We start from the raw sequence: 26,663 nt of genomic DNA on the forward strand, positions 1-26,663 counted from the left end.
CTGACTGAATTTCTTTTTTTTAATGTGCATCTATAATATACACAAATAATATTGGGACATGTAGAAGTCCTAGCAGTTCTATTAGCTCTTAGAATAGATAACACAATATGCAAGTAGTATGAAAGAGTGTGTAAGTGTGTGTGTGTGTGTGTGTGTGTGTATCCCCACCGCCTTTCTTGGTTTTAAATCACTTTACTATCTTGCTTTCTAATTTTCCATTTTCACAAATGTAACTCAAGACAGCAGGCAGGAAAGAAATACTGAAGTGCTGTATCCACATTGAAAAGGAGCATGGAATAGACTTCCGGTTGACGTCATAGCGAGATCAGACACAGAAAGCAGGTCTCCATGTTTCCATGCCGAGTTCTCCCCATTGGTGGGCTCTGAAAGGAGCCAAAGCTGCCTTGGAGGGGCAGCGAAGCAAAGAGGAATGCCCTGAGAGGTCTCAGACAGTCGCAGCTCTCCTGCCTGATTCAGGGCTTACTTTCCCTCTCAGCCACAACATGGAGAAGAGACAGGTTAAGATGGCTGCCATGAAGCTGGGACAGCCAATGACCATCTAAGCTTTGAGCTGGAGCGGATTTGGTGAACAGTGTGGAACTGGGTGAGAGGACCTTTTTTTAAACCTGAAAGTTAACCCCAAAAGAGAAATCTAGGATTTACTCAGAACTTTCTGTTAAAGCGGCGATCAACCACTTTGAGAAAACTACCAGACCGGAAGGAAAGTATTAAAGAGAGAGAAAAAAGTTCTTCAAAACGTAGGAAATTGGACTCTCAAATTGGGAAGTCATGACATTGGGGAGGCAATTTAAAATGCTGGAATCATGGATTTAAAAAATTAACAGTTTCTATAATTGAATTACAATTTAAAATAATTAAAACCTGATTTTTAGTAATAATATTGAAAATTAAGCTGAGAGTGCCACCTGCTGGTGAAAGTATACAAACCTGGGAATACCCATTTAAAGGACTTTACTGGATTATATACATCTACCCTATGACCACTGGAGATTTAAATGTGGGAACACGGACACTTAATTAAAGTGACCTCTGTGTGTTAAATTATATGACTGAATCTATAAAGGTGACTTAAAGAGGCTTGGATAACTCCCTGGACTATATAAATGGAACTGACTGACTACTTATGAAACATAAAGAACTGTGATTAGTGTATACTTTGAAGAGTAATCCTCAGGTTTGAACAAATGGTTCTTGGGCTATTGGCCAAAAGAGGAATTTATTAAAACAAGATAAGATGCAACATAAGCAGTAAACAAGCAGAACTTTGAACAAGATGGACTGAGTGTTTCAAAGCATAAAGGATATGATACAGAAAGAACATAAGGCAATTATGGAATTAATGGATAGAATAGATCAAAAATTGGAAAACATTATACAAAGGACAATGAGCAATGACCAAGATGCCCTGGAAAGAAAGGAGCTACCAAAAGGAATAGAGGGAAAAACAGAATTGAGGAATCAATGAAAAGTAGATAACGAGGAGTCATCAATAAAATTAATAATGTTTGATGAATCAAACCGGGGGAAAACATTCTAAGAGATCTGAAGAGAACGGGAAGAGCAGGAAGATACTTGGGGAAGGGAGACAGGGGTCCGGGCTGATAATTTCAAAGCTAGACAGTGGAAGAGGGTAGGGATGGGAGAAACACTTAGATTGACTAGGCAGGATGTAGACACAGATACAGACAGAGATAAAGATTTAAGAGAAGAATATGGGAGGCAAGTTAAAAAAAGAATAAGAATTAAAGTATTGATGTGGGCAAGAGATGATGGATAGAAGGCAAATAGAAAAAGAAGAAAGAAAAAAATTCTTTTTCTTTCCTTTTTTTATAATGGTGGCAGGAGAAGAAATTAGAACAGATAGTAATGTGTTCAATAAGAGATTGAGGGATTACTTGTATATATACAAGTAATATCTACCTTTATGATGAAACAAAAGTAATAATAAAATGGGAAAATTAGAGATTGAATGATGGAATTACTAAGTAAGTTTAAATAACATTGTGATTGGTAGACATTAAGCAATTAAATAATGAAAAGAACATATTTTAATATAAGCATGTGTATTAATATTAGAATTATATAGATTGAATGAAAGCAAAGAATATGAATAGAGTTATTTTGTGTGTTTAAATAACATCATGATTGGCATTAGATTAGTATATTGAAATATTGAATAATGAAACAGTGAAGGATAGTATTTTAATATAAATAGATTCGAAGAGTGAAATATGGGAAAAAAGAATAAGAACTAAGTATTAAAAATGGGGAAATTAGAGATTAAATAATGGTATTGAGTTTATTTAAATAATATGATGATTTGCAGTGGAATAATAAAATGAAATAATGAGTAATAAAATGATGAAAGAACGTATTTTAATATAAACAGGTGTATTAATAGTGGAATCATATAGATTGGAAGAATGTAAAGATATGAATAGAATTAATTTGCATGTTTAAATAATATTGTGATTGGTATTAGAATTGTATATTTAAATATTGAACAATGAAATAATGAAGGATAGTATTGTAATACAAAGGGAATGTCTTTTAATATAATGGTGATATTAATAAAAGTTAGAATAAAAAATAAGAGAAAGGGAGAATATTAGTAGACACATTTTCATAAAATAAGACAAGTGCAAGGATAAGAGGGAGATTTAGAAACTGAATGGTGGTAGTATTATGTATGTTTAAACAATATGAAATAATGAAAGATTATAATTTGATATAGATGTGTATTACTACTAGAAATATATAAGCTGGATGAATGTGATAACTACGTACGATCAATAATACTATTTTATCTGTACTGTAGTGTACGGCACCCAGGTATCACACTGTTCACACATTGATATGTGTATGTAATATAAAATAAAAAAACTTGATTTAAAAAAAGCAGCATGGAATAGAAGGAAAAGGTATAAATTCTGTAATGTCTAATTTAATGAATGGGGGGACGGGGCATGATCATAATTACAAATTAGGCTTCTCCTGGACGAACTAAGGATTAAGCATCCAATTTTGCATCACAGCAACTACAGCTCCAGATTGGAATTCCATGTAGACTACAAAATATGCACTTCTAGCAAAATTTATTTATTTATTTATATCGTAGCATCTTTATTATTTTTAAATATCTCCAAGTGGTATCATACCCAATACTCTTTCCTCCCTCCTATTTTTCCTGCAACAACAACCCTGTGAGGTGGGTTGGGCTGAGAGAGAGAGACTGGTCCAAAGTCACCCAGCCACTCTTTAATACCTAATTCGTGACTAGAAGTCACAAAATATTGAACTTACTATGTCATTATTCATTTAGGTGAAGCATTTTCTTCAAAGATCAACACTTGCAAATTTAGTTTTTCTAGGAAAAGAATATAAAGTGTTTTATTATTCCTACTCCCAGGATGTCATGATGCTGCTGTTCTTTGTAAATGTATAACCTGAGCCAGTAGAGAGCAACAGAGAACTTCTCATAGGAAAAGAACTGGTTATGCTGTACAAAGTAGCAGGAAAGGCTATTTTGTGGGGGGGTTTTCAAGCACGCCCCTGAAATGAAGATTGCAGTACAATTCTTCAGTAATTCCAGAGTGGGTTTTTTTAAAAAAAATAAATTTCTATCTTAAGAAAAAGATTGGAGTCTTCTCTACTGGAGAACTAGTCTATTAATTTATATCATTAAATCACAATTTTTAGCCATGGTGAAGATGGTGTTTTATTTTCTCATGTTAGATGCTCTGACCACATAGCTACTTTTTAAAAGTAAAGATAGTTAGAAAGCATTCTGTGAGGAAACAGATTTGCAGTGGCCTAGAAGTTCTCATCTACAGAGGAATGGAATAAAAGTGGTGTTTTGAAAGTGGTAGGAATATATAGTAAATCAGTGTTGTAAGAATAAAAAAAACATTGAAAATGATCTCTATAATTAGCAATTGCCAGTGCTTGTTGTATGAGCCCCCTCCCCAAAGGTTAATATACAACTAATTCTTCTTGCCAACTATCAAAATAGGTCAGAGGTTGAGCAATTATAGAAAAACAAGGCTAGTATATGCATTCATGGTTCCTTTTTGCATTACCATAGTAGAATATGGGCAGTGGTTCTCAGTCTTGGCAATTTTGAAATGTGGAGAGTTCAATTCCCAGAATTCCCCAGCTGTACTGGCTGGGAGTTGGTCCATGCATCTTAAAATTGCCAAGCTTGAGAAATACTGAGTTAAGCAATGAAGCAGGAGCTTAAAGGCTGTGTGTGTTTGTCACTGGTATGTATGTAAATGGTAAGTAGTTGCATTTTTAATCTTAGAACTTCAAGGTTAGTTGGGCTATGACTCTCATCTGTATACTACTCAAAAGACCATGGCATGACCAACGAAGCACAACATACACACAAACTTTACGTAGCTATTCTATCTACTAATGCTTAGTTTCAGAAATGAAAGTCTCAGGGATCTCAAAATCTCATCTTGTGCCCAGCCCTCCAACTTATTTTTGTATTCCACAGCAATATTAAAGTAATAAAAGAATAAAAAGAATAAACAAACAGAATAAAAGAGTAAGGACATGTCCCTTAACTTGGAAGGAGTACCCCCACCTCAAAACACAGAATTGCTATGGGGACAGACTTACAGAGACCAGGAGAAAGTAAAGGAAAGCACTAGCTCATTGCCAGGTCCAAACAAAAGGAGTACCTGCTAGACGCAGCACAGCTACTCAATCATCTCAATAAGGCCAATCATTAAGTCTCTTTAAGAAACTAGCCAGGCAGGGCATTCAGAGAGCAGCTGTACCCCAAGTCTTGATTTAAGCCACCCTTTCAGATAGGGCTTTTTTTGGGTGTAACCAAAAGACACACATATACACCCAGACTTCCTCTTTCCTAATTATTGTGATGGCCATCAAAGGTGACTTGAAAGGCTGTGACTTGAATCCCCTAGTATAAGACCAAATACTAGTGTTCTGGTTAATGAAAAATGCTGCCAAATAAATAAGCAAAGTAAAATGATGAAAAGAGTAGCTCTGTTTTGCAGTGATTTTTTAAAAATTTAATAAATGTATGCAATATGATGGTGATTCTTCATTTGCCATTCATGAGAAATGTATATATATAAACATATGAAAGAGCTTTGATATTATAGTCCTTGGACTAATGAAAGACCACTTCTCATGCAGAAATCTACAGAATTGAACTTGAGGTCTCATCATAGACTGAAGTAGCAAAAGCCTAAATGCTTTCTAATGAAAGAAACACATGGAGATGCACAGTAAATGGTTTGATGTAAATCTTTTTTCTTTCTTTCTTTCTTTTTTTTTTTTTTGTCATCCTTTGGCTTACCATTTCTTACTTCTTTTGTACCCTTTGGCTTAATGTTACCTATCCCTAAAGAGATGAGTGTCACAGATATGTAGGTACTACTGTATATATATCTTAGTATAGGTGGAGTAATATGAATGGCCAGTGATTTTAAGTATGTTTATACCAATGAAAATTCAACAAGAAGTCCTTAAAAATGAGCAACTCTGAATTTGAATGTTTATTTTTTAAAATAATTTTAATACTAACAATATAATTTGAATAAAAACTTTAAATGATTCAGTTATTGATTTTATGTTAAACATTTCAATTTAAAATAATAAGATAAATAATATGCATATATGAGATCCTAAAGCATCTTAATGTTTTTAAAATAATTCTATTAAGTCAAACAGGAAGCTCCTTTCTTTTGAATTTCTATATTCCTGAAGAGGCATCTCTTATCTTTGCAGTTATACAAGGGACTCAAAAGGCTTGATTGTTGCCTTCAATTTTATTAAAGAAACAGTGAAAAGAGAGCGCTGATAGGGGACAAAAAAAAAATCACACTTAGAGCATTGCTCAACACAGAACATCAACAACATTAAAAAACAAAGATTTCCAAGAAGGCAGCCTGTTTTACTGCATACAAGAATATTTGTACTTGTAAAGCTTCTGTAATCACATCCCATCTTCATTCTTTAACTTGCAATATACACATAAAGATTATTGCACCACTATACAGGTATAATCCTGTCTATCACATAACTATTAAATCAACACAAAGTTTTATGCTCTTGTAGAGGAGAGGAATTTACAGCCTATTCATGTTATGAACTTCTTTTTTTAAAAAAAAAATTAATCTTCCTCTACAGCAGGGGTCCCCAACCCCCCAGGCTGTGGTTTAGTACTGGTCCGTGGCCTGTTAGGAGCTGGGTTACACAAGAGGTGGGCATGCAAATGAAACTTCATCTTGCATGTGCGGGATTTATTCATTTATTTATTTATTTATCGAATTTCTATACCGCCCTACTCCCGAAGGACTCAGGGCGGTGTACAGCCATGAAATAAAACACATAAATATACAAAATTTAAAATCGAATAAAAATGAATTAAATAAATTTGGCTGAATTAATACCCGTAATTTAAAATACCCCTAATTTTAAAATACATTAAAAATTTAAAATTTACATTTAAAAGGGAGAAGATTTAGGCGAGGCCCGCTTGATGAAATAAAAGCGTCTTCAACTCGCGGCGGAAGGTGCGCAGATCCGGGATCCTCCGTATCTCTGGGGGGAGCTCATTCCAGATCGTCGGTGCCCCCACAGAGAAGGCTCTCCCCCTAGGGGCCGACAGCCGACATTGTTTGGCCGATGGCACCTGGAGGAGCCCTTCTCTGTGGGAGCGTACTGGTCGGTGGGAGGCTGTTGGTGGTAGTAGGCGGTCCCGTAGATAACCAGGTCCTAAGCCATGGAGTGCTTTAAAGGTGGTAACCAGAACCTTGAAGCGCACCCGGAAGACCACCGGGAGCCAGTGCAGCTCGCGCAGGAGAGGTGTTACGTGGGAGCTCCATGTTGCTCCCATAACCACCCACGCGGCCGCACTCTGCGCCAGTTGGAGCCTCCGGGTGCACCTCAAGGGGAGCCCCATGTAGAGAGCATTACAATAGTCCAGACGAGAGGTGACGAGGGCATGAGTGACTGTGCGTAACGAGTCCCGATCCAGAAAGGGACGCAACTGGCGAATCAGGCGAACCTGATGAAAAATCCTCCCGGTCACGGCCGTCAAGTGCTCTTCTAAAGACAGCCGTGAATCTAGGAGGACGCCCAAGTTACGAGCCCTTTCCGTGGGGGTCAATGATTCACCCCCAATAGCCAGCGATGGCACCAGCTGACTATATCGGGACGTCGGAAACCACAGCCACTCGGTCTTGGATGGGTTGAGCCTGAGCCCGTTTCTCCCCATCCAGATCCGTACGGCCTCCAGGCACTGGGACATCACTTCAAGGGCATCGTTGGGGTGATCCGGGGTGGAGATGTACAGCTGAGTGTCGTCAGCGTACAGATGGTACTTCACCCCGAAACCACGGATGATCTCGCCCAGCGGCTTTACATAAATGTTGAACAGGAGGGGCGAGAGAACCGATCCCTGCGGCACCCCACATATAAGGGGCCTCGGGGTCGATCTCTGCCCCCCTGTCAACACAGACTGCGACCGGTCAGAGAGAAAGGAGGAGAACCACCGTAAAACGGTGCCTCCCACCCCCAACCCTTCCAACCGGTGCAGCATGATACCATGGTCGATGGTATCAAAAGCCGCTGAGAGATCTAACAGGACCAGGACAGAGGAACAACCCCTGTCCCGAGCCCTCCAGAGATCATCAACCAACGCGACCAATGCCGTTTCCGTGCTGTACCCAGGTCTGAAGCCCGACTGGAACGGATCTAGATACGACGCTTCATCCAGGTACTGGGGTAGCTGTCGCGCAACCACACTCTCAACAACCTTCGCAACGAAGCAAAGGTTGGAGACTGGACGATAGTTAGCCAATACTGCCGGGTCCAGGGAAGGCTTCTTGAGGAGAGGCCTTACCACCGCCTCTTTCAGGGATCTAGGTTGCATGTGAAATCGTCCTCCTCCCCCGCTCCCTCCGGTCCATGGAAACCCTTTTCTTAAACAAAACCAATCCCTGGTTCCAGAAAGGTTGGGGACCACTGCTCTAGAGGAGTGGATGTTAAAAATATTCTAAGAAAGATTAACTATATTCCATTAACAACATTTAACATAAATTCAGTATACCATCCATAAACTCCATCTCAGGATTGACTTGCAGGTGTAAACTGTATCATTTAAACAACTGGGTTAACTAATTAGTGTTATTGAACTAGAAAACTTGCAGCCTCCTCTGTGTTATTTTGGTTGGTCTTAAAAAAATGTCTCAATGATTGAAAGGCTTTGAATACCCATTTTACAGTTTATGTTCCCCACCCTTGTGTGGCTCTCTTTCCATATATTCTGTCACTGCATTATTAAAATGATTTTGGGGGGGAAATTTCTGGGGAGAAATTCTTTTCTTTTAATATTTTTATAAATATTGTGATATCATGTACACACAAAAACCTGTAACATTAAATTATCAGCCTCAAAGGATTTTAGAGTTAACATATCTTATTATCCATGGTATAGTTAAATATCTTATTAGAGCCACTGGCTGCTATACTTTTCCAGTCCCAAAATCAAGATGTCTTCATGCTTTTTTATTTACTTCCTTGTTTACGAATGAATGCATAAATCTTTTTAGTCAAGGCTACTCTAAGGGAATAACATAGTGGTACAAATTACAATACCTTTTCAAGTTTTCCAAGAATCCTTTCTTTTTCATCTCCATTCTTTGCTCTGATTTGTTCTGTGAAGTTAGCATATGTCTCTCTTGTTTATAGTTCTCTGCATTTTTTGTCCTGTTAATTTCTGTATGTTGTCCTATTAATAAGTAAGAAATAGGAAAACCATATGAAAGATATTTTCTAAAGAATGTGTAGGGTTATCAATGCCTTGCTAGTTTGTACAACTTAGTAATTTGATAACCAGAGAGAAAAGAGGGGTTTGTATTTATGGGGTGCTCCCTTCAAGGATCTTCTTCCAGAAATTTTTCTGATTTCTTTTCTGTATCAGAAGCTGCTTCCAGAGCAGCTGGAATGGGTAATTCAATTTTACATTACACAATTTTACAGGGCATTATCATGGTTGTGATCCTTTCGCAAACAGTATTTATATTAGCTGTCACAAAAGAGCAATCTATATAGGAAACATTATTTAAAATATATATAGTCTTCTGCTTCCCTTTGAGGAAGGAAAATAAATGTGTAAACCTTTATACTTTAATCTGACAAATTGAACTCAGGCAACATTATGCAGATTTAGAGCTGAACTCAGCCAAACATTTAGATTTAATCTCCTCAGTAATTTGATGTACTATTCCATTGTTTTTAATCCTTTATATCAATTTACTGAGTAATTTAGTAGGCTGTACTCAGAGATTTTGATCTGGCCAAAGCATCCCATGAGCTACATGAGAAGGACTTTAATCCAATGTTCCCAGATTCCCCCAGTACTCTAAACCAGGGGTCCCCAACCTTTTGGACCTCAGGGACCACTAAATTCATAATTTTAAATTCCGCGGACCACTAATATGATCTACCTAATGACCAGCTAGGTGGGCGTGGCTAGGTGGTCATGTGACTGGGTGGGCGTGGCCAACTCAATGTCACTCACGTCAAGGGGTGCCTCGCCGGCCTTTACTCGCCCCTCCTCTCCCAGCCCCTCCTTGCCTGCCCCCCCCAGGCACCTTAGTGCCCCAACAGGAAGCAGTTGTTGGAGCTAAGCAGTCACCATGAGAAAGAGTTGGCAAAACAACTCAGTTCAAATTGGATCTGACCAAGAAGGAGGCTCAGCAGAAGCACCTCACTGAGGACTACAAGCATAGGCTTTCCAAGCATAGGGAAGATCTGCGGGAGTGCAAGGCCAGGTACCAGCGCCTGTAGGCTCAGTGGGCTGAGATCGTCAGCCAGTTCCAGGCCATGATGCACTCCCACTGGAACAAGGCCCTCCGGCTCTTCGCCACCAGTGACGCTTCCCTCCAGCCTTCGCCCAAAGCCCCAAACCAGGAGGCTGAAGCAGACCCCAAGTCAGAATTTCTGCCCCCCTCAAACCCACACAAAAAGACCCCAAAGAGGGAGACTCTGCAGCAACTCAAACGTTCATTGCACATATCCATCCCAGGGGCTGTAGTTTGAGGACCCCTGATTTAGTGCAATATTAAAAATGCAAATAATTTTTCTGTGGACCACCAAAATTTTCTCATGGACCACCAGTGGTCCATGGACCAGCAATTGGTGACCGCTGCTCTAAACCACCATGCCATGTTTGTTTTTATAAATAAGGGTTTTCACAAGGTTTAGCATTAATTATTACAATTAAGATTGGGACAGTTACTCAGTTAAAATAAGTTCCCAGTGTTTATGCCAGTCCTGCATCTTTGTAGTTACCTAAAGCCTTTACATTACAACCATTGGTAGAGATGAGAGAACTACAGCAGGAATACTTGGTTTCTTCTGACTGATTCTGAGGAAAAAAAATAAATATTTTATTATTTTTCTCTAATACGGATACAACCCCAATTTTAGATTGTTCTTATATCCCCTTTTTTGCAGCCTGTTTTTCACAGAAGTTTATGTATAAATTGCAATTGTGACTAATAAGGAAAATATGTGAATTCATATGTAAAGAGAAAAGACTGAAGCGAGAACATATAGGAGCCATAGTTAGAATGCAGTATTGCAAGCTAACTCTGCTCACAGCCTGGAATTCGATCCTGATAGGGCTCAGGGTTGACTGAGCTTCCATCCTTCTAAGATTGGTAAAATGAGAACCCAGATTATTGGGGTAAATGCTGACATTGTAAACACCCAGAGAGTGCTGTAAAGCATTTTTGGGCAGTATATACTGTAAGTGCTATTGCTACCACTATATAGTTGTAGGCAATCCTTTACTCAGGCTGTATCTTCATGAAATCTCATTATGTACTCTCAGTAAGGTTACAGTGTAAATGTAGGGGGAGAAACAGTGGCTAGAATATGTTAGAAATTGCTAGTGCAGAAATGAGTTTCTGATGAAAGATGATATTTCTATAGATATCAATATTCACAGAGCAAATCTGGATTTATTCTGCAATACCTTCACTGGAAACATCATATCTTTTTGAAGTGCTGTCCTGCCAAATTCAGCATTCGGCTGGCTTGTATTCATAAAAATTGCATTTTCAGCTAAATTTCTGAAAAATACATTTAAAATGATCAAATATAAGAAGCATCCATTGGAATACCTTTTATAAAATGCATATTTGCCAAATCAAAATTTGCAAAACAATATTTCTTCTATGATAATTATCTGAAAACTAAGTCTACGTTCACATCACGAGTGTGCATTTTAAGCATTCAAAAGACACTTTACTGTATTCTTGAGGATCTTTCTGTTTATGATCATTTTGCTGTACATTAAATATGAATTTGCTACTTTAAATTAGACATTGGTGTTTTCATTTGTTCTGGTTCTCACACTTCTTTTCAGCTTTTCACTTTATTGTCTGCATTCCATATTATTAATAGGCTATATATACTATAATATATATAATATTTATATATATAAATATTTTCAGGAAGAAGTGAATGCATCTTGAATTCATCTTGAATTTTGAATCTAACACCGAATCTTGAATCTATATTGATGAATAGTTGTTTGAGTAGATTTTTTAAAGATATGTGATATCCTGGGATTTCAATTTTAGTTGTTTTTTTTTTTTTTTTGCTAAAATGAGTCAGGAATTGTGGAATTCTACTTTATTGATTTCTTGTATAATGGTTTAAAAAATAATATCTTTTTATTTCCTTTGAACCACGACGAAAATATTTATATTATGCACTGAATTTCCTGTCTAAAATTAAGCATTTGAATGTGTGTCATAGTACAGAGTGTCTTCTGAACTTCCAGCCCCACCTACTATATAGATGCAGGGTATGCTGTCTCTTATCTAACCATTGCCATGGCAGCATCTTTTGGCCAGTGTCCAAGGCCTTTTCCACATACCATTATAGAAGGGAATTAGTGGGGTGTGTTTATGTGATGAAATAAACTTATTAACCTCTTCAACTCCTGATACCTGAGGTAATATTCTTTCCCGCTATTAATAATTGGGACTGCTCCTGGAGTTAGCAATTCCTCATACTTCCATTAAAGTTTGAGACTCTGATGTGGGATTGACTTAATTAAGCCACATCTATTAACTCCCTACAACTACTTTACTCTAAGGGTTAGAGAACCAAGGTTCCTAAAGATGCTTTAGTTTAGCAGCCTAGCATAGCCATTAAATAGATCTATTATGACTTTTAAATACCATTTCAAGAGCAAATAGAAGACAAAAAGCATGTTACCAACCTGTTCATGTAGTGCTGTGAATGTGAAGTTTCTAATATCTCTTCCAGTCTTCTCTGTTTGGTAGCTCTTTCTATGTCTATGTTCTCTCTAAATTTATTTCTTTTTTTCGTCTTTAAAAATGCAATATATTGTCAAATGTATTAATTACAAATAAAGTATATTTTAGAAAATAACACCTGTACAGTTCTATGCTAGCAGATAACGAATGTCATCCTAGTGGATGTTATTTGTTTAGTACAATATACATTCTTAAAGAATAAAAAGGAATTTAAGAACATTTTAATTCGGCTCTTTATTGTCATTCTAACTAATACTATAAACAAAATTTTCTTCAATCATGTCTGATTCTTGGAGACTGCCTGGACAAATCTTCGCAGTTTTCTTGGCAAGGTTTTGCAGAAGTGGTTTGCCATTGCCTTATTCCTAAGGCTGAAAGTAAGTGACTGTCTCAATGGTATCCAGCTGGCTTTGTATTCAAGGCAAGACTCAAGAGTCTCACAGTTTCTAGTCTGGTACCTTAACCAATTCACCAAACTGGCTCTCAATACTATATGTATCTTTTCACAAAACTATGTTAATATTTTTAACATTTCCTCTACTTCAACTTTCAGAGTTATAATCAAGCCCTTAGTGAAACAATATTTTAGCTTCTTTTCTTTAATCAGTTAGGGAAATTGTTTGTTTTCTGTTCACAGGCAATCACATCTTCTACTCTTTAAATCTTTTGAGCGTTAATATTTTGGCTTCAGCAATATATTAGATCCAGTCATCTGAAGAACTAAATAGAATTTTCTTTATTAGTATTTTAAATGAAATCCCACACTGAATGTTCTGCAAGCTGGCTACATTTCTTTACTACTGATCCTCAGGCCATCTTTTGTTTTTGAAGAAAACAAAACTTTTCTGGAATCAACCAGGAATAAGCTAAACCCTACCTTGGATCCTTTTCAACCCAGAACATTACAGGGTCAATGGGGCTTATTCCCAATGTGCAACTAAAATGCAGGTCTATTAGAAGCAGTTCAAATAATATATACATCAAAGTAAGACAAATATATAAAAGAGTTACATCAGAAAGTAAGTGTGTGTCAGAGATTTATCACATGCATGGTATTAATCAAATAAAATATCTGTATGTAAATGACTACCTTGAAATTACAATATTCCTGTGGAAATGATATGATATGATCATGTTCCACCAAAAGATAAATCCATTTACATATGAAGTGGCCATATAGAGCATGACATTTGAAATGTTCCTTTTTTCTGAATTTACAATGTCTAGAACTGAGGAATTGTTGTTCAAACAATAACTTAAGAGCAACAAGACACAGAATTACAGGCATTAATTTTGTAAGGCTTCAAAAAATAACTATCATTTTTAATTGAAAAGGAACAAAGGTCTTTTGGTCTGAAACACAGATTTGGCATTTGAATAGGGTTTGAAGTCTACATTTCCAATCATGGCTAATGTCAAACAAGAAAATAACTGAAGTCAGAATAAAACTAAATTTGATTCAATATAATGTGTTATATTTCTTAATAAAATAACCATATTAACTTCATTTGCTTTATTTCCAATATATTCAATTATCTATTTCTGCCATATAAAAGTTATAATTTTATCCATAGTTACAATTTGGCAGAAAGTTGTGGACAATTTTGGGAATCCACCTAAGACTTGCAGCATCTCTGATGTAGTGAATTTATTTTTAAGCACAGTCATAATTTAGATACATGTATAAACACTTTCCTCTCCCCTTTTTATTTAACAATAGCAATAGCATTTAGATTCATGTACTGTTTCACAGTCCTTTACAGCCCTCTCAGAGTCAGCATATTGCCCCCAACAGCCTGGGTCCTCATTTTACCGACTTCGGAGGGATGGAAGGCTGAGTCAACTTTGAGCCTGGTGAGACTCGAACTACCAAATTGCAGGCAGCCGGCAGGCAGCAGAAGTAGCCTACAGTACTGCATTCTAACCACTGCACCACCACAGCTTTAGATATGAATTCCAATGGGCACTCATAACCTTTTTCTTAAATCATCTTATTTTTCAAACATTGGGAGGCAATACTCACGGAGTTATAGAAATCCCTATAGTCTCCTTCACCTAAAATATACATAATACTTGAAGATAAAATCAGTAATAGATTACAAATTTATACATAATATATGACACACATTTGAGCTGCAAAAATATAAAGAACAAAAACTGTTACTAAATATTCTTATAGACTCCCCCTAGAAAAAAGGTAATATATTCATACCTTAAAAATGAATGAACATTTCAATAATTTTTATTCATAATGCACTCCTTAAAAATTAAGTTTCATTTTAAGTTCTAAGAACATATCCAGATGAATATGAATATTATCAAGCTAAAATTTGTCTTGGATATATATGAGGGAAAAGGTTTCAATAAATATGTGTTTATATCACAGAATCAAATTTCTATATTGATTTTTTAAATTGTCCCATATTTTTATATACTTCATTGTTTAAGATATCCTGCAAATCCAGAAAATAATCTCTAAAATTCATTTTATTATAAAATGAATCATAAATACTACAGGTTATCATAGAGTGAAATAACTAATTATATTGGAATCTTGATTTAAAAATCTTGCATCATGAAAAATGCTGGTGCCAAAAGAATATTAATGGGGGTTGGATGATCAACTGCAATTTCTTGAATTATTCTGGGGAAATCCATTGCAATAAATGCAAATATGTATTTATGTATTCATATTGAGAACACTCGCTCTTTTGTAATACTGACGTTTTGAGATTAAAGAACTAATTTGCTGTGTGATTCTGTTTTTTCCCCGTATCGGCTACAGAATGAACTGGGTAGGATAGGACACAAAATTCAGATTCAATAACTTGTTTCAGGCTTAAGAATAGAAGATAGTTTCAGTAGAAATTTATTGTCTTGCTATGATGAAAAGCCCAGATTTGAGATTGTAATCTGTCCTATGAGAAAGAGGAATTGTTAATACAAGTTATTTTACTTTCAGTTGACATGCATAGAAAATAGTATGATATACAACATTACTTATTCTCACACAAATAAATCTTCAGCATTTTTATAGTCCTGGAATATCAAATGTGCTGGAGGCAATTTTTAAAAATCTCTTTGAACTTACCTTCACATTTATTTTGCTTGCATGAATTTAATTCGACATAAATAGTGCACACAAATGGATAGGGAGTAAGAAATTCATCACCATGCATAAACCTCAAATCTGACACTCTTTCCCACTTATTTAAATCTGAACAGCATTCTTAAGATGCAATACAGTCAGGAAAAGGAATAATATGAAAAGCATACAATTATTGTTAGTATTCTATATTCAACTCGTAGCAAAATATACCAGTTATTTTGCCCTGTGGTAGCAAAAATAAAACGACAGTGCCTACCATTAATATAAAGTAGACAGAAAATTAATATTTGCATGTCCTCATTATTCTGCTTTACAAAAACTACTGAAGCCCATCTGGTATTTGCTGTAAGAGTATTTCAGGTAACTAAAAAAACCCCAGAATCTGCTATGTTGGTAATTTAGAGAAGTAATTGAAGAATGACGCATTTTAATTTTTTAACTGATGAATACATCGTGTAAGCAAGTTTTATTTCTAGTTTCCACTCTTTCAACACTATTCCTGTTATCTCATTCCACTGGTGATTGGAAGCACCAAGTACTACAACTTTTGGAGCTTGTTTTTCAAGTCAGTGTTACTAGTAGTTAATTCTGGTATAACAGTTAGGGATGGGGAGAGAACAAATTAGGAAAGAAAGTCAAGGTTATTGCTACCGCAGAAGCAACATTTAGGGCCCTTTCTCACAGCTGAGGTGAAATGCTATTTCAAAATAAGCTAATTAATAATATTAACTTACTGTCAACTGCTGTTCTGTCATACTAACAAAAACACCTGTTTATTTATTAATAAGCATCAAAGTGTCACTCTTCTTCAACATGGAATGGGCATGATGGCCGGACTCAGGATGGATGTTTCAAACAGCATTTTCTTTCCAGTTTATTTATAACTTATGTATAATACAGGACTAGTTCTCTTTCAAAAAAGTACTAATCTCATTTTAAAAAATCTAGCATTCTTTGTGAAATATCAAACAATTACTATGGAAAATACCATTCAGATATTATGCAGTATTTTATGGTGTTTCCCTTCATTTACAAATGTTTGACAAGCTTCTCCTAGGTGGCCGAAGGAAATTTATTTCCAACGTTTACAATCTTCTTCTGTCCAATTTTATGGCAGATGAGATTGTAAAGGACACGATGATTGGTTGGGGGAGAAATATTGGAACAACAATTCAGCTTGATGCATGGCAAAATGTATGGAACAAAACTATGAAACTGACCCTTTCTTCCACGTTCAAAGAAAACTTTTATAAAATGATCTACCGTTGGTACCTCCCCCCCGCCAGAATCGCTAAGATGTTCCCAGGATCTTCTGATAGATGGAAATGTGGGTCGGCCAAGGGTACTTTCTTCCATCAGTGGTGGATTTATCTGTCAGCTAGACGCTATTGGGGGAAAATATAGCAGTGGCTGTTGGAAATAACAGGTGTGAGCTTCCCTCTTCACCCAGACCTCTACTTACTCGGAATAAGACCGGACTACATCGATAAGAAAGATTGCTATATATTTGTCCATGTCTCAACAGCGGCGAGAATGGCATTTGCTCAACTGTGGAAAGATGCAGACATGCCCCCTGACCATCTGATAATAAACAAGATTCTTCAATGTGCTGAGATGGACAGGCTAACGTATATCTCAAAAGACAAGAAAGATTCAGTATATAATAGAAGTTGGGACAGATGTTTTGTTTGGCTCAAAAGAAGGTTAAACTTAGGAGAAGGGTGATAAGATTGTCTAATTAGATTAACTAGCTATTTACTAGGCTTTATAACTGAAATGTAGTGGGTTCCAATGAGCCAGGCAACTCCAAGTGACTTCAACTCTCTTTATTCCATGTTAAAAGCAAGTAGAAAAAAGGCTAGAACAAGCTTACTTAACCAGGAATAGACCAAGAATATATATTGTTAAGGCTGCTGCTACAGGCTGGCCACTGGGTGGAGTAATTGACCAACAAAGCTGATTGGACCTAAAACCCCGGCCACCTATTGGTAGGATCAAAGAACCACCAGCTGGGGCCGCTGCAACCCGGAAGCACAGCCAAGCCGATCCCAAGACACAACAATAACTCTTTATAATTTTGATAAAAACAGACAATTGTTTTGTGGTTAGTAAAAAGAACTTGATTGCATTGAAATGTTTGGCTAGGATGATATTAGTTAATATTAAATGGAGAGTGAGCTTAAGTCTCGGTTAGTCATGTTTGTTGTTTGGTTTTAGTCCTGTGTTTATGTGTTTCTATATTTCGCTTCCTATATTGCTTTTCAACCATTATTGTGTGTTAATTTTATTGTAAATATTTAATAAAGATTATTTTATAAAAAAAATACCTGTTTATTTATTAATAAGCATCAAAGTGTCACTCTTCTTAACATGGAATGGGCGTGATGGCCTGACTAAGGATGGATGTTTCAAACAGCATTTTCTTTCCAGTTTATTTATAACTTATGTATAATACAGGACTAGTTCTCTTTCAAAAGAGTACTAATCTCATTTTAAAAAATCTAGCATTCTTTGTGAAATATCAAACAATTACTATGGAAAATACCATTCAGATATTATGCAGGCAGATGCCGCCAGTCTTCCCTGAAGACCAAGCCAAAATGATTATGAAGAGAAGCACCCGTAGACTAGATGGAAGAGGTCATGCTCCAAATAGCTTAAATTAGACCTCAGGACCTGGGGGAATCCCAACCCTAGGCCACATAGCAAACAAACGTACAGAGAAGGGTGCCAGCCATAGAACAAAATATCCACAGGAGAGGAAAAATACCACTGTTAAACAGGAATAGCAAACGATGACTTTAAGATGCCTCAAATATGGATTAGGGAAGGGGCTTAGACAATATAATGAGGATATACAGGGGAAGAAAGTATTTGTGGAACAAAGGAGAAATTATGAAGAAATTCTGAATAGATAGAAAGTTGGCATTTTTAGATAACTTCAGTGACCGTAGGAGATAGTTTTAATGGCATCTGAATATCATTTTCACGATATTTTTACCTTAACTCAAACTTAAAATTTTAAAAAAATTGTCATGAATACTTCAAACCAGAAAACTATATTCCTTCTCTATTATAAAAATACTTTATTACCTATTAAAAGGGCTACATGTCTTTAAACTGATCATATTTACACTGATCATATTTCAAATTATATTCCATTTGGCCAAAGCTTATTCTTTTTCTCAACTAAATTCTACATTGTTGTAGAATTTCTTTTTCCTTCTCTGTACTCTGATATGTCTTGTTGATGTTGATTGCTTGCTGAGACAAATAACTCTTTTATCTGTTGATGTTATTATTTATCTTTGTTCCCAATGTAACTACTATAATATGTCATCACAGAAATGTGCAATGTTTCCAGGTTTTCTGGATTAAAACTGTTAGCATTCCTAGTACTGAGTACCTTGACAATAACATCAAGGGTTTTCTGACTTTTCCCCTCTGTGATGTGGGAAGAGTCACATATGTAGTCCTGGTGTCAGACTGGTTGTACAAATCCCATATTCAAATTATTGCACATAATAAAAGGATACATGGAAATATGATGAAGTGTTCAGTTGTAAAAGGGCATAAACTATCAAGGTTTCCAAGTACTACTCGAATGGCATCCTGAAAGATTTAAAGAGACATGTGAAACATTGTTAGTACTTGTAAATTTATGATAATTAAACAGGGATGTGTCTAGCTAGAGGGTCCTATAAAATTGTTCTTACACTTTAGTTTAAATCTAATAATTGCCCACAGATCATCTTTCTTCCTCCTTCCTCCAAAAACAGAAGGATACTCTTAACACTAACAAAGAGTAAAAAACTTCAACAAACTAGATACTTGTCTGAATTCTGAACATACTAGATACCTCTGTAAAATTGGTAACATACTATATATTAGATACCTCTCATACTACATATGGACCATACTAATACCTCTCTGAACATACTAAATATTTATCTGAAATAGGTAACTTATTTTGCCAAAAACTATAGTGAAACATTAAATCTACTTGGATCTTGATTAATAAGACAATAATTAAGAGATATTAATGCAGCATTTGCATACCATACCTGGCTTGACATAGGTATTTCCAAGAGTTATTTGTAAGTTATGAACATTTATTTAAAAACAAAACAAATAGCTATTCAAAAAAAAAAATAGCAGAAAATAAGATGCAAATATAGTCATTGTGTCAGTGCCCATATCAAGAAATTCTGCAGTAGGTTCCATGGATTACAGAATCATTTTTTGGGTAACTCTTCCCAATTAACTCCCAAACAAGTATAAACTTTAAGAATCATCATGATTTGAATAAAACTAACCTCTACTGATTTCCCAAAGCAAAAAGGATTAAATCTAAATTCCAGATTCACTACCTGAAACTTTGATTTAAACAAATATTTATTTCATATCTCACCTGTATCTCCTTACTGATAATGTTTTCATCAAGGTCAGTATTAATGCTGTGAAAAAATGTAATAGAAGGTAACTGCAGAAATCAAGAGAAATTGAACAAGTATTCAAATTGTCCTTAGTTCAGACTAAAGATCCAAAGTTCTCTTTGGGTATATCTATAATGCACATTTGTTGCTACAGTTACATGGCTGTTTATGCATTAATGCATAATTCATAATTATAAATTAATTAATTCATTGTTTTTCTTCCAGCATAAACTCAAGGAAGTTAATTAGAAGTTTCCCCCTTTTTGATTTACATTAGTCTATTATTTATTCTAGATAAATTTTGGATGAAAAAATTGTTGGCCACATTAAAAAATGTACACTCAGAATTAGGTAGAGTGCTGGCTAAGTAGGATAATATATGTGTTGTAAAGTTATACTTCTCTATATTTCTTGCAAGCGCCATCTGGGCAATAAAAGTATGAAAACCCTATTGCTAAATATCTGCACTTATATTATTTCAGTAAGTCTTACAGCACTCTATATGGCAAGCAAATGTAATTATCCCATATCACAGATGGAGGAATGAGACTGAAAGGATAATTTACCTAGTGCTATATAGTTCAGAAACAAAACTGAAATTAAAGATTTCCAGTTATACCTATTCTCTTCATCCTTATTGAAGAGCCTAAATTTGTATCCTATTATTTCAAATGTAATTCTTGAATTTTACAGATTTAATTTGTCCTTTTTAATGTTCTGAAACAATATTTTATTTTTGCTTTGTGACTGACAAATTTGAAGAATTTTAGATTAATAGAACTATCACACTTACCTAATTGTATTGCCATATTTGATCTTAAATTTGTATACATTCACACCAGCATGAAAAAACCTCGTCTCAGGCATTGGATATGTAAAAGATTTCAAAGATGTGTATTCTAAAGTCCAACCTGCTAATAAATAAATAATAAGAAACAATTTTTATTTCATTTTAAATCTGATGTTATTCATAGACAAAAAAAAATCTAACATGATCAGATTTGGTTTTAAAAATCTTTCAGTAATCTATATTACTTTTTTACGTGTTTAATAAAGATTAAAATATTTTAATATTTTATTAAGTATTAACTATTATATAGTATTACATTCTCATTCATACATAGCTCACAAGAACCACTGCTTTTTAATCATTTCCTAAGAATGTTCATATTTTTTTTGTAATTCTTTTTATAAGTGAATGAGAAATTAATATGAAAGGAAAACTAAGTTGATCTTTATTCTGAAACTATTGCTGGCAGGTCCAGGATCAACAAAGACAATTGTATTATCTTAGATTTTAAGGCAGCAGTGTGCTCAGAAGATAAGTACTAAATATTAAGTCATACTGCGATTTATGTGTAAGCTGAAATGCTGCAGAATACTGACTAAACTTTAATTTACTAAGAACCTCATCTAAGCATTTGGTGCTTACATAAGCAATAATCCAATATTTGATATTATAACAAAAAACAATATATTTTAGAGCACACAATATTTGCAGCTATTTTTCCAAAACAACTAAAAACTCAAAATGTCTCTTTCATTAAAATACTTTATTATAGCAATTTGAGTTCATGGAGAGGATCCGGGGCAAGGAAATATATTAGTATATATTTAATAATCAATGATTTAAACAGTCACAAATAAAATATTTTAGCTCTCAAGAATTTTATCAGTCTGATTTATATGCCAAGCGAGAGAAGTAATTCACAAAAGACTGCATTTTCCTCTTACCGTACATGTAGTCCTCGACTTACAACAGTTCATTTAGGGACCGTTCAAAGTTACAACGGCTCTGAAAGAAGTGACTTATGAATGTTTGTCATACTTACAACCATTGTGGCAGCCCTATGGTCACATGATCAAAATTCAGATGCTTGGCAACTGGTTCATATTTATAATAGCCGCCCTGAGTCTCCGGAGAGGGGCGGCATATAAATTTAATAATTTAATAAATAAATAATAGCTGCAGTCTTCAAGGTCATGTGATCAGCTTTTGCAACCTTCTGACAAAGAAAGTTAAGTGAAGCCAGATTCACTTAACAACCATGTTATTAACTTAACAAATGCAAGGATTCACTTAACAACTGTGGCAAGAAAAGTCGTAAAATGGAGCAAACTCACTTAACAAATGTTTCACTTAGTAACATAAATTATGGGCTCAATTGTGGTCGTAACTCGAGGACTACCTGTATAAGAAGAGGCAACAGATTTCAAGGGATAAAATTGCTATGCTATGCAGAATTCACAAAAACTCTGGATACTTTTGCTTTTTTTCAAGTCTTCTGCACCTGAATAAAACATACAGCTACTTTAAGGATATTAACACAACTTTTATAGAAGCTGCACTGTTTTTTCAGGCTTGTGAGAAAAAAAGAGATATTTTAATAGGAGAAATGTGCTTGATTCCTGTGGGGTCTAAGTCATATTTGAAGTGTGCACCCAGCCCCACTGAGTACTCTACGATCTTGAGAGGTCAGGCAACATATCTTAATATCCACAGAGGAGAAATAACAGTGGCTTTTCTCCTTTGACAACTGCCAAGCCCAGAACTGCTCAACACACCTTACAATTGCATGCAAGGACAAAGGAACATGTGATTGTCTTGCCATGGATAAACTGATGCTGTGAGATAAACATATCAAAGAAAATTATGAAACTAGATTCTTTTTTGCCCCTTGGCATCTATTCATGCTTTATGCAGAGAAACTTTGTCCGAATGTTGCCACACCTACTTAAAGGTGTTCTCTTATATCAATACTTTAAAAGTTCTAAATGTTTCCTCTTGTTTATGTCACATAAATCCCACCTGAGCCTTCCAAACCTCTCCCAGAGTCCATGTCTGACACCACCACGCTTAAGGAAGAAAGATTATTTTTCATTCGATGACTTTGAAAATAGTTTTTAATTCACACTTTTGCCACAAGTTCTTTTCTTCTACACAGAATATTCTCTGGGAAAGCACTGTTTGGCATTAACTGAACTGTAAATTATTTTATGCATTTGTGTTGCTTTATCTTTCTGGAAGAAATTCAGGAGTTAAGTCAGCAGTTCAGTGACAAAACACAAGATCTCTGTGCTTAGCTGGATGTGCTTAGTAAGAGTGCCCTCTACTGGAAACTCCAGTCTTTATTCTCTCTTCTCCAGAACAGGTCTTGAAACACTGGAGAAAGTGTTGCTTTAAGTTGCCACTGGTGAAGCCAAATCCATCCAAAAGTAAAATATGTATCAATCCTATAAATTTACGGTAGGTACATTTTCCAGATCAATTACAATAATCCTACAGTAAATATTTTGGTAGTTCTGAGAACACCTCTGGATCATACTGGTAAAATTAGTAATATATTTCTTAGATTTGGCTCATATGTGGAACAAAATTTCACATATTCACATATCTATATGGCTTTTAAACATTTTAACGTGCCTCCTCCACTGAGAATATTGAATGTTTTTCAAGGTCCTCCTTCAAAAAATGAAAATGCCACCCAAATATGATCTACATGGATTCTCATAGGAAAATGACAACATTAATTGGAATTGATGATATTAATTTATATTATTCTTTTTATTTGCTATTCACAGTCTCTATGCTATTCACTTTAGTCAAAACTGAGACATTAGAGATGTTGTTTAATAAAGTGCTGCTCCCATTCCCATCCCATGAAAATTGCCATACTCGTTAAATTCACATTCCTGATTTGATTGATCAAAGGTTGATTACTCAGATTATCAAACTCATATAGCAAATAATGTGTCTTTATTCATTCTGTTTACATCAGAATACAAACTATTTTTATTTATTTCTTGTGCCCATTCAATATATTTAGAAACTACATCTATTTATATCTAGAACACAGTTAGGTCTATTTCTATCTCCTATGTATTGATAAAGTTCTAGGAAGAAACTCTGGTTAAAATGGAAATAGAGATATATTTAATAATTTAGTTGATCAGTACACTAGCAGAAAAGCTTAGATGGTAACCACATCAATCTCTTGTGGAAAGAGCAAAGTGCTTTGTGACACTTTAAAAACTCATTTTTCATGAATAAATAGACTTTCAAGGACCACAGTTTATTTCACTAGATACCAGGTGCATAGTCTGATACAAGAATATTATATACTAGCTGTACCCGGCCATGCGTTGCTGTGGCCCAGTCTGGTGCTTCCGCTGGGCTAAAAGAGCGAGGCTGAAATTCCAAACTCTTCACAAACATTTGGTGGGCGTGGCTAACTCGACGTCACTCACTTTCATCAGTCACATGACAGCCCCCGAGCCATGCCTACGCAGCTAGTGATTAGGGTAGAGAACCAGTTGCTAAAAAACAATGGGAACCACAAAATCCTCCCTCTCTGTCTCCCCCTCTCTCTTTGTATCTCTCTATGTCTCTCTCTCTCTCCCCGTCTGTATCTCTGTCTCTCTCTCTCCCCCCTGTATCACTCTATGTGTCTCTTCTCTCCTCCTCTGTATGTCTCTCTTCCCCTCTGTCTCTCTCTCCCCCCTCTGTATCTATGTCTCTCTCCCCCCTCTGTATCTCTGTGTCTCTCTCCCCCCTCTCTGTAGCTGTCTCTCCCCCCCTGTATCTCTCTATGTCTCCCTCTCCCCCCCCGTATCTCTGTCTCTCTCCCCCCCTCTATCTCTCTCTGTCTCTCTCTCTCCCACTCTCTCTCTCTATATCTCTGTGTCTCTCTCTTCCCCCCCGTCTCTCTGTATTTCTCTATGTCTCTCTCTCCGTTTATCTCTGTCTCTGGCCCGGCCTCTTCTGCATCCCCCGCCATCACCCTTACCTTTTCAGGCCAGGCCTTCGCAGCTCTCCGCACCACAGCAGAAACTCAGGGGCCCCCTCCATCCTCCCTACACAGATGTTCTCTGGGGGCTCGATGGGGAGACGCATAACAGGAAAGGGAAGGGAAGGGAGGGAGGGAGAGGGTGCGGCGGGGGTTCGAGGCTGGTTTGGGGCTTCCCGCCTGAAGGAAGAAAGCGGATTCGCACAGCATCAGTTAGCGGCTGGTCTTTCTGACCTCGGGGCCTGTGGTAGCGCTAGGCTAGGGATGATTTGGGCCAGGCGAGGGATGGAGGGTTCCTGCTCGGTGGACCCAGGCAGCCTCGTTGCCAGGTGCTCTTTGGAGGGAGCCTTGAGAGCGGCTGGCAATGGGGATGGGCAGCAACGGCGGGCGAGGCTAGTTCGCGGGGTGGCCGGGGGAGCGGGAGGTCAGAGCCAGGCTCGGGAGGGCCCCGCCCAGCCCTAGAAGTGCCGGCTGCGAGGGCTTCCCAGAGGGGAGCCGGCTGCCTACCTGCTGAGCCTGGTGGCAAGATATGGCCCTCGGGCGTCTCTGCCTTCCAAATACACAGTTTCTTGGAAGCAATATGGAGAGTCTAAATATAAGGAGCAGAAATCTGTTAAGCGTAATCAGGGATGGGAGGCTGCCATGTTGGTTTTACGTCCAGCAGGTGGCGATGTCTTTCAATGTTTTCCAATGTTTTTCATGTTTTTACCTGTCACAGGTGTGACATGTATATAATATAGGTATATAAAAACACGCCCTTGGTCGAATGCAACGTTGTGTCAAAATTTGAAAGCAATCGGTGAAGAACTTTCGGAGATGTGCAGTTATGTACAAACGGACATTTACATTTTCATTTATATAGATATGGGCGTGAAAAGAAGAATTTAAGTGCCAAACCTTTTTTGTTATTTTTACAAAAATGTTATTTTGAACACAGTATTATAAATATTTCTCATTTAATGTACAAAATTGTTATCTGCCCTCAATTGTGTCCTCAACATATAAGAAGGTATGGAGAGAAATTTAAAAAAAAAATATCTCCAACAGAATTAGTCCTCCAAAATACATGAGCAGTATCATAGAATCAATCTTTTCAGTCTTTCCAATTTTTAAAAAACTTGCTTCCCAACTCTTTAAATTGGTCAGTTTTATCTACTACAGTAGTGGTCTATATCAGTGGTGGGTTGCCCCCGGTTGGCAGTAGTAAAACTGGTGGAAGGCTCCGCCCACCGACCCCGACGTCACCAAAATGCTTCTGCGCATGCACAGAAGAGCGCGCGCATTTGCAGAAGCTTCTGTGCATGCGCAAAAGAGCGTGTGCATGCATGAGCAAAGCATGTGCGCGCGCGGCCTCGCTGTGAACTGGTAGTAAAGGTAAGTAGAACCACCCTTGTTTTTATGTAGAGGAATTTTGTTCCAAATCAATTTTGATTCTAAACGACTATATGGATAAGTCCATTTGACCTTCTAGGCATCATCCTGGAATTCTGATGTGGTTCTGAATAGCCATAAAGACCTGGAATTTGGCAAGGGAAATGAGACCCCTTGCTTCACAAATGCCACAGCTTATCTTTATCTTTTATTGATATTATACTGATCTCTTTGTCTGATTGTTGTGAGCTGCCCAGAGTCATTTGAGAGTCAGGCTATATATAAGTTTAATAAATTGTTAATACTATTAATATTAGGGTTTGTTATTTGGCAGTAGCCTAGAAAAGTATTGATTTAGCAAAGATGAACCTGTGTCAATTTGTAGTTCACTTGTTTTGGGAAGAATTACATATAAGCATTTTAGCATTAAATGCTAAATAACAACTAACAAAACAACTAAGTAACATGTTTCACATATGATCAGAACATTTATATTATTATTATTATTATTATTATTATTATTATTATTATTATTATTATCTTTATTCATTAAATATGAAACTTAGTCAACTGAACATTCAAAAATGAATCACAAATACCA

At 36.4% G+C, this 26,663-nt stretch overlaps 1 protein-coding gene across 1 annotated transcript in view; it reads right to left on the reverse strand.

Annotated features, from left to right (window-relative positions):
- Positions 1-5,551: 5,551 nt before the first annotated feature.
- The window catches only part of MAJIN (membrane anchored junction protein), a 32,123-nt gene continuing 11,011 nt past the window's right edge, over positions 5,552-26,663 (reverse strand). The window contains exons 2-11 of the mRNA XM_034411829.3: positions 20,698-20,818; positions 19,880-19,925; positions 19,005-19,080; positions 15,451-15,576; positions 14,383-14,414; positions 12,302-12,411; positions 11,045-11,141; positions 10,357-10,432; positions 8,659-8,791; positions 5,552-5,853 (exon numbers count right to left, since the gene is read on the reverse strand). Of these exons, the coding sequence (XP_034267720.1) occupies positions 5,829-5,853; positions 8,659-8,791; positions 10,357-10,432; positions 11,045-11,141; positions 12,302-12,411; positions 14,383-14,414; positions 15,451-15,576; positions 19,005-19,080; positions 19,880-19,925; positions 20,698-20,818 (842 nt within the window). The 3' untranslated portion in view covers positions 5,552-5,828. The remainder of the gene's footprint in view (positions 5,854-8,658; positions 8,792-10,356; positions 10,433-11,044; positions 11,142-12,301; positions 12,412-14,382; positions 14,415-15,450; positions 15,577-19,004; positions 19,081-19,879; positions 19,926-20,697; positions 20,819-26,663) is intronic.

Source organism: Pantherophis guttatus, chromosome 3, assembly GCF_059756535.1.
Source record: "Pantherophis guttatus breed Tessera chromosome 3, ASM5975653v1, whole genome shotgun sequence".
Lineage (NCBI taxonomy): Eukaryota > Metazoa > Chordata > Lepidosauria > Squamata > Colubridae > Pantherophis > Pantherophis guttatus.